Source organism: Grammomys surdaster, unplaced genomic scaffold (assembly GCF_004785775.1).
Source record: "Grammomys surdaster isolate TR1022 unplaced genomic scaffold, NIH_TR_1.0 132, whole genome shotgun sequence".
NCBI classification, from domain to species: domain Eukaryota; kingdom Metazoa; phylum Chordata; class Mammalia; order Rodentia; family Muridae; genus Grammomys; species Grammomys surdaster.
The window spans coordinates 2,393,247-2,402,341 of record NW_021604590.1 but is presented as its reverse complement, the minus strand read 5'-3'; the positions used below and the strand labels follow the sequence as shown (position 1 = coordinate 2,402,341).

General features: G+C 44.0%; 1 protein-coding gene across 8 annotated transcripts in view; it reads left to right on the top strand.

Moving 5' to 3' along the window:
- The window catches only part of Dlgap1 (DLG associated protein 1), a 504,138-nt gene extending 502,590 nt beyond the window's left edge, over window positions 1–1,548 (top strand). For 6 of the 8 annotated variants that reach the window (XM_028762195.1, XM_028762196.1, XM_028762201.1 and 3 more), the window contains one exon: window positions 156–365. In XM_028762195.1, coding sequence (XP_028618028.1) covers window positions 156–365 — 210 coding nt within the window. Of the gene's footprint in view, window positions 1–155 lie in introns of all 8 variants that reach the window. The other 2 variants (XM_028762194.1, XM_028762197.1) reach the window with 1 other exon arrangement.
- Window positions 1,549–9,095: the final 7,547 nt, after the last annotated feature.

The following is a 9,095-nucleotide window of genomic DNA, read 5'->3' as shown; positions in this document are numbered from 1 at the left end:
GTGTGTGTGTGTGTGTGTGTGTGTGTGTGTGTGTGTGTGTGTGTGTGCGCTCGCGCGCGCGCGCGTGTGTGCGTTCAAACTACTGACCTATCCCAGTCTTTCCCAAGCTTATCCTGAGAAGCTGTGTAATGTCCTGAACCTTCTGCTTTGATCAGGAGCGAAGGGCCCCTCCTCCAGTGCCAAAGAAGCCGGCGAAGGGCCCCGCGCCGCTGATCCGGGAGCGCTCGCTGGAGAGCTCGCAGCGCCAGGAGGCCCGCAAGCGCCTGATGGCCGCCAAGCGCGCCGCGTCGGTCCGCCAGAACTCGGCCACCGAGAGCGCCGAAAGCATCGAGATCTACATCCCCGAGGCGCAGACCCGGCTCTGAGCGCCGCCAAGGACCGTCCCGCATCCCTGTCCTCGGCCGCCTCCCCGCCCCCTCCGTCTCTGAGCTCAGTGACCGCCACCATCGTGGCATAGTTGTCCACCTCGCAGGAGCCGTCCCCAGGCCGCCCCGCTTCCTGGACCACTTTGCCCATCTTCTCCACCGAGCTTCGCTCCCCCGTCCTGAAGCCTCATGCAGACATTCAAACCCTTTATTTTCTGGGCCAAGCAAACCCACCTGTGTAGAAAAAACGACACCTGTAGGTCACTCACCCTCCTCAGTTCTCTCAAGCTAGTGTGTCCCTAGAACTCAGCAATATAAAACCATAGGGTATTTCAGAAACCCAGTATCACATAGGGTGATCTTTTGGGACTTACCGTCTTCCACGTGAAAGAAACGAGGGCTCCGACTCCCTTTGTTTGCCCCCCCCAAACGGTTATTTTTTTACAAGCAGAGAGCGCTTTATTTCTAATCTCAGAAATCACACCATCTAATTAGAATCAAGGTGACACAGAGTGGGGACCAAGCTGGCCTAAGGTTGGGGGCCTGGGTGTGTAGGAGAGGAGGGCGGAGCGCGCAGGTATATGCATCTGTGCCCTCGCAGCTGTACAAACTGCCTCACTGGTACTTCATCAACCACAGCTTCAAATGTTTCAATCAGCAGAAGATTGTAAATTCGATCTTTCAGGGAAATCAATCTATTCTGAAAGGCAATAAAATGAAGCAAGTTAAGGCAAAAGGGAACACCGGTGGTTTAAGATCCTCTATAAAGAATCCATTTATTTATCTTAAGAAAATTTTAGACCTGAAATTTTTTTTAATTAACTTTTCTTGTACTCTGTGTATTATAATATCATAGCAATGGTTTTTAAATGGGAGGGTGGGAAAGAGTTGGTTCTGTTAGTTCAGCGTCCATCCTGGTGGGGTCACTTAGGATTTCACGCACGGAAGAACGTTTCTGCTTCTGAGGGGCGGCAAGGCCATTTCCAGAGGAGAGTTCAGGTTCTCCCGCCACCCGTTGAATGCCACACATCCGTCTAGTCTAGTTCAGCCCAGCCCTTCGCAGTTCGGGGGTGTTTTTCTCCTTTGGACTCCTCTCACTCCAATACAGAGTTCACCTGTTCCCCAGCACAGGATTTTGTTCTATGTCAAATGAATAAAATAAAAGGTTTTCTACCCCAGTTGACATGCTGCCTCATTCCAAAGAGCTGTTGTTCTGATCCTGAAGTTCCAGGTATTGAGAGAAGTCATATGATATGCAGGGGTCAAGAACTAGGAGGAGGCAGAGCAGTGGGCACTCATAAACGCTGATAGAAATCCAAGCCTTTGGGTGGATTCCAGGCTCCTGTTGGCTTGCAATTTAGTCATGGTTGATGGGCTGTGTGCAGTAGCTTCTAGCTGAAGTCTTCAAATGCCCTTTACTTGTAGCAGTTTAAACATTCAGAATGTGGCAGTTTGAACGCATCAGCCAAAGCATGTCAAGCTGGTAACCTAAAGAATTAGACACTTACCGTAGAAAAAAGAAAGACTTAAAAGAAAATAAAATGCTTGCATCAGTGAATACTTAAAAAAAAAGAAAAAGAAACAAACAAAAACCACTCTTATGGCCAGGTGCTAATTTAATTTTCTTTACAAAATTAACAGAAGCGATGGGTTCTGGCAACCAGTATTTTCAGACATATTCTAAAACCACTAGAGAATTCGCTACCTCTCAGAGCCATGGAAGCTTTGAGGTACCTTCATCAACAGGGCACAAATGTTTACTGCTGTGGTTTACAAGAAAAGGGCTATAACTTATTTAACAAAAAAAACAAACAAAAAACAAAACCAACACCAACAACTTTTAACTAGGGCAGACAAAGTCAGCGCTGTGTCAAACTGGAGCAGAGAATTTTTTGAGCTTCAAGTATTAGCTAGTTTCAAAAAAAGATACATGTTTTCTTTACAGCTGAGCAGCAATGTAAGATCAGAAGAAGAATTCCGGAGTAAGGCCAACTTTCACTTGGGTAGCCCATGGTCAAACGTAACCAAGAAAGACATGGAATTCACAGGAATCAACGTTCATTCTGGTCCCATTCTAGTCCCATTTTGACCCCTCGTTCACTACTGCAGCTCCTTGCCCTGAGGTAGCGCTGAGATCAGTGCTGATGGGATTCCAGATCCTCCAACAATGTTTTCCTTGGGGACTGATTTAGCCCAGGCTATTTTAAAGAGAGACAAGAAAAGATCTATTTATCTTGTCTAAGTGAATGGCATTTGTATATTCATAAGCTATTTTTGGTAAGAATTTTAAATCTCTTAGCTGAACGCCTGCAGGGCATCAGAACCTTTGCCTTCCTGAGAAACACAGTTTAAACTGTACAAACACTTTATAAAAAAAAAAAAAGCTAATTATTGATGTTAGGACATGACCCCCACACGATACAGCCTGTTACCCACTGGAACCTGGAAACTGACAGCGGGAACATAACCTTTGTTGCGTTCTTCTTTTTGATGTAATTTGTAGAGACGTTTTTTAGTTCATAATGAACAGTGTATGTACCCTGAAAAATTACTTATTTTGTTTAACTTTGGTATAAAGGTGTTGGGCATTTTCTTGGGGCGGGGCGAATTACAAAAGAAGTTTGTCTCCCTCATCAAAAAAAAACAACAACAAAAATACATTCAAAGAAATCAAGTATTTATTATATTTTTTGCAGATGTTTCCATACAATTCACATAACCTTTTTGTAAAGAGAGATGAAGAAATGGATTAAAGATTTTTAATATTTGAAATGGTAAATAGAACTAATTTATTTGTAATATATTTCTGTTATTTATAGATGTTCCCTTAATGTTTTACTGTGAAGTACTGCTTTAATTTAAGCCCTATCCTTGTGAATTTACCATTTCTTTTTTAAGAACATGTCTAAATGCATATTTTAAATAACTGGAATGTAAATCATTAGCATATCTGAATTCCCTAATGTAATTTTTAAAAATTAATTTGGTTTGGGGAAAAAAAGGATACATTTGAAAGCCTTCAGATGGAGGGGTGGGGAAGATTTTTATGGCTTTCTGAATTGGAATTTCATAGGCTTATTTACCTAGATTGTGTGTGGACAAAAAATAAATAAAAATAACAACCTGTAAATAGGTGAACGTTTCCCATCATGTACAAAGAAAGAATTAATAAAATAATCAATGCACTGCTTTCAGGTCCCTGGGTGTTTACTGAAGCCCCGGTTTTCTAAAATCTAAGTGGTTGTCTTTGGAAGTGGGTAGCTCAACAACTCAGTAAGTTATCTTTCTCACTTCCTTTGTAACAACACACTACACTACCTGCCCAGTGCTGTGCAGGCTGTAGGAGATCCTGTCTAAAGGACTTCAGAATTGAAGAACTGAGGTCTTACACTGATAGTCACATAAGCTTAGAGTTTTGATTCAGGTATTCTTACCACCCCACCATTCGAAGGGTTAGGTAAGGATTATGAAAGTCACTGGAAGCCCCTCCCACATATATATATCTTGACCACTTTCATTTCTTTGCATAACGTGTCCCCCTTTGTGTTTCCCAAACAGTCCTAAAGGTAAAATCAGACCTGTGCTTTGTGTTTCTAATTCCATTCCCACAATGATAAAAACAACAACAATAACAACTATGTACTTTGGGATTCGGAGCATATGTCAGCAGCAGAGAGTGTGCTCAGCGTGTGTGTGTGGATCTAATACCCGGCACCACAAAGAAAAGAGGAGGTGGGAGAAAAAAAGGGAAAAGAAATTTTCGCCTTCTGTTCAGTTACCTGCCACAGTGGCACAATTCCTAAGGGACAGGTGTGAATCTAAACCGCAGACCCATGTGGGGTGTCTTCAACGCCACCTCTGTCCTCTCTCTGCAGTTAACTTTGGTTACTATTTGTCACGCTCACTTTCCACTCTGTTCTGTGCTTACAAAGAGGACTTGCAGTCATTGATGTCAACTGTATCCATGGTGCTTCCTTCCTAGTCTCCTCTGACATCTTGGCAAATTGTATCCACCTATATGCAGCAGACTTGCAAATGAGTATGCAGGTAGGCATCGTTTCTGATTTTGCTGCGTTAGTCACCAAATAGCACAATAGAATCTGCCTTTGAGACTGTTCCAGAAGTGAAAGGATCCACGGACAGAGTTCCCAGAGGGCACGGAGGTCTGATGGCTTGGACAGCCACTCACTACCTACCTCATCTCTTCACATGACTTGCCTTTTGCCAGTTTTATTTCACCCCACTCTTTAAACATTTCAGCCAGTCCCCAAACTGACTTTGCTTTTGAATGTAGGAATCTAAAATTGAAGAACTCCAGCCAACGCTGAGGATCAAGAATTCAAGTCCATCTGGAGGCAGAGGCAGGTGGATATCTGTGAGTTTGAGGCCAGCCTGGTCTACAGAGTGAGTTCCAGGACAGCCAGGGACACACAGAGAAACCCTGTCTCAAAGAGAGGTGAGGGAGAGAAAAGAAAGAATTCAAGTATAGCCTGGACTACATGGAGTGACCCTGCCTAGAAAAAAAAAAAAAAAAAAAGGAGAAGGAGAGAAGGAGGAGGAAGAGGAGGAGAATGAGGAAGAGGAGAATGAGAAAGAAGAGGAGGAAGAAGAGGAGGAGGAGGAAGAGGAGGAGAATGAGGAAGAGAATGAGGAAGAAGAGGAGGAGGAAGAGGAGGAGGAAGAGGAGGAGGAGGAGGAAGAGGAGGAAGAAGAGGAGGAGGAAAAAGAAGAGAAGGAGGACATTATCTGAGAAAAGCATTTTCCCATGTTAGGGTCTAACCCCTTCTTCTACAGTGTAGTCTAATATTTAGTAGAAATTGGAGAAGGGAGGGTTTTTGAGGACATGACTTTATTTCTTTTTTCTTTATCTTTGAAACCCACTGCTTGAAACTATAAACTAGTTTCGGTTTAAATAACTGACGTAGCGTTAAAACTGTGGTGTCTGAGTGCGCTCACTCCCGAGTGTTGTTGGAAATTAAAGGTGCTGAAGTTTGCCTTTTGTTTGTTCAATGCGCTGTTTGACTTTCAACTGCGAAACCAAGACCCAATCAATTCCTTTCGCAAATAGAAACTAATGACCCTGTCTGAAATCTCTCCCTGGATTCTAACTAATTTTTAAGTTTACAAAGGAGGTCTTAAATTCCCCTTGAGGTCTCCCATGAAGCCGAAAGAGAACCAGGCTACTTGAGGTATCCATTCTTCCCTCCCAGGTGCCTGTGAAAATCCCACGAGTGTGAGGCCTGAATGTGTCATGGTTTAGGTCGTCAAGGGATTATTTCCTTATGTCTTTTAAACAAAGGAAGGAGCACAAGCCTGAGCTCAGACTGAAAGTGGCAGGAACTGTGAAATGTTTTAATAAACAGCAAAAGCCAAGCTCTGTGCTGTAGCAGGACCTGCCCACTGTTGGCCGCACAGAATGATCTCCATAGCACCGAGGACGATTCTTACTCTTTCTAGTTCTCTTTCTGGACAAGTAGATAGACAAGACCTGAAAACCCGATGGGTAAGCCAGTGTCACCAGGCAGCTTCAGTTGAGCGACACTCACCTTGGAAAGGGAAGCAGAGACAGCTCCGAGCCTCTGACACCCAGGGGAAAAGCGTTCTTCCCAGTGGTTCTTCAAGAAGGGTATAAATGACTACACCTGTTTTCTGTAGTCTCAAATCCTGACACCGTGAATGCTTCAGATGTCAATGCTCTACCAAAAAAAAAAAAAAAAAAGCCCTGAATAGCCATTCTTCACCCCTGGGTTCCACATTTCCAGATTTAGCCAACTGTGGATCAACAATATTTGGAGGGACCAGCAAGATAGCTAAGCAAGTAAAAGTGCCATCAAAACGGACAACCTAGCATAGTGGAAGAAGAGAGACAACTCCTCCAAGTTGTCCTCTGTCTTTCACACACAAACCTTGGCACGTGCACCCATGCTCCCGAACACATACACACTGACAAATAAGTTGAATAATAATTAAAAATATATATTTGAAAAAAAAGTATCTCTACTGAGCCTGTATAGCTGGGTTTTTTTCATTCTTGCCTAAACGATACACTACAACAACTTCCCGAATAGTCGTTACATTGTACTAAGAACCTAGAGATGAGGTCACAGCAGGACGTGCCCAGGTGATACATGAATCTTACACCATTTTATATAAGAGACTTATATGAGAACATGTATTGATTTTGGTATCCAAGGTTTTGGAACCCATCATTTATAGATACGGCAAGGTAGCTGGTTGGTAGACACTACCTTTTCCTAGGAGTTTGGAGTCCAAGGCTTACCAACAGATTCAATGATGCAAAAGATCTAAGGGGTTAGATGATACTGTACAGGACCCCTTATAGGCAAGAATGCATCTCCCTAGATTAAAATAAAAATATTCTGTTGACTGGGGCTGGAAGGATGGGTCAGTGGATAAGAGTGCATGCTGCTTACCCGGAGGACCCAGGTTGGGTTCCCAGCATCCAGACAGTGGCTCACAATCACCTATGACTACTTTCATAGGGATTGACATCTTCATTTGACCTCCAAGAGCACCCCACACATACGCAGACAAACATTCTTATACATAAAATAAAAATGAATATTCCTTTAAAAATGTATGTTCTATTAACTGAAAACCAGAAGTCTACTTTAGGGAGTGATACATACTTGTTATCTTAGGGGTAAACATCTTGCTAGAGAAAACATTTACTGGGCTGGAGAGTTGGCTCAGCGGTTAAGAGGACTGACTACTCCTGAGTTCAATTCCCAGCAACCACATGATGGCTCACAACCATCTGCACTGGGATCCGATGCCCTCTTCTGATGTGTCTGAAGACAGCGACAGTGTGCTCATATATAAAAATGAATAAATCTTAAAAAGAAGAAGAAGGAGGAGGAGGAGGAGGAGGAGGAGGAGGAGGAGGAGGAGGAAGTGTTTACTCCAGTACCTGAACTGACACTTCTTAAAGATACCAAACTTCTCACATTGTTTTATTCCAAATAAAGCCTAATATGTTTCACCCCTTGAGCTAACATGAGCAAGTGAGCAAGGGGGCTGGTCCCAAAGGCTGCTCTTGAACAAAGGCAAGATGAATCCTTGGAATGATTCAGCCTTGGATTCCTGTGGAGTCTAACTTAGCACATTTCTTGGGGAGTCCCACCAGGTTCCAGCATGTTTAGGGAAAAGAGGCTTCCTATCTTGGGTGGGGCATAAAGATTCACTCTTTGTTTTTTCTGCAGCTTGGCCTGAAGGGAGTCTTAATGAACATGCCACTTCCAACCCTGAGCCTGTTTGTTGACCTTAGCGAGCAAGGTAGTGAATCCGGAAAGACTGAAGGGGAGCCCTTTCCAGTGAGCAGTACTAGCATCTAGTCTTGGATAGGTGCACAATGAATGCCTTGAACAGGCATTGAAATATCGAAAGTGGAAAGTCTGATCAGTTGTTTGGGAGGTTCGATCTGTAAGGAGGGGCTGGCAGAGAAGAACGGGGTTTCCACGCTGGATTTGAGCAAACATCGAACACTGTAAATCATGGTGATGTGAGGGAGTAACTCGTCACACAAGAATAAATCAGAGGTTTCAACATACTTAACACAGACCTAAAATGTGTTGCCCTTAGCCTTATCTTAGCCTTAGTCTTTGAGAGGCTGACTTAATAATCATGGTCTCTCTGGCTACTGGATTCAAAGCTTGTGTAATCAGAATGGAAAGGTTCCCCGTTTGCATAGGGCTGCTATAAGGACCCTGTGAATAGAATGTGTAAAACTCTACTCAAGTGTCCAGCTCATGATTAATAATACTTAATAAACGTTCAGCATCCTTGTTAGTTGAAAAGCAGCTATTTTGACCCGGGCGGTGGTGGCGCACGCCTTTAATCCCAGCACTTGGGAGGCAGAGGCAGGCGGATTTCTGAGTTCAAGAGTTCGAGGCCAGCCTGGTCTACAGAGTGAGTTCCAGGACAGCCAGGGCTACACAGAGAAATCGTCTCGGAAAAAAACAAAACAAAAAGCGGCTATTTCTTGGACAGATCATGCCGAGAGTAGCCAGCACAGTTCTCATAACAGAGGTCCTTTGAAGTGGGAGGGAGGGGAGTTTAAGAAGCCAGAGAGAGGAAAAAGAAAGTGATGGGTCAGGGTCTCTTATGGGGCTGTGACATAAGCAGTGACGGAGTAACCTACATGATGACCGTGCACAGGTGATATAAGTGAGGCATGCGCAGGGAGTGTGCCGCGGCTGCCATGGCAACCGACGGGCGGGTCCTTGTCGCCTAGGGATGATGTCATCAATGGATTAAGAGGCTAGCAGTAAACAGCTTCTGATGCTAACAATCCTCATCACAATTAAGCATTTTGCATTTCCTCAGAAAGTGCTCCCCTGAACCTTTTGTTGGTTTGCTTGCTTCTCTGATACAGCTCTCATCAGAACTCTGTGAGGTGATCGGCAAAGGCTGGGAAGTAGGCTGATCAATAAGTAAAAACATGAAGAGGTGTGCTTAGATTCCCCAGCACCCACATGAAAGTTAGTCACATAAATCTATAAAAATGAGGGTAGTGAGGGTGAGAGTAGAACATGTGGACCTCTGAAGCTCACTGGTCAGCCATTGTAGCCAATCCATGAACTCCAGGTGCAACTTGAGACCCTCCCAAAAAGGTAGAGATAGAATCCTACAGTCCATGAGCTCCAGGGGCAGCTCGAGACCCAAAGAAAGAAAGAGAGAGAGAGAGAGAGAGAGAGAGAGAGAGAGAGA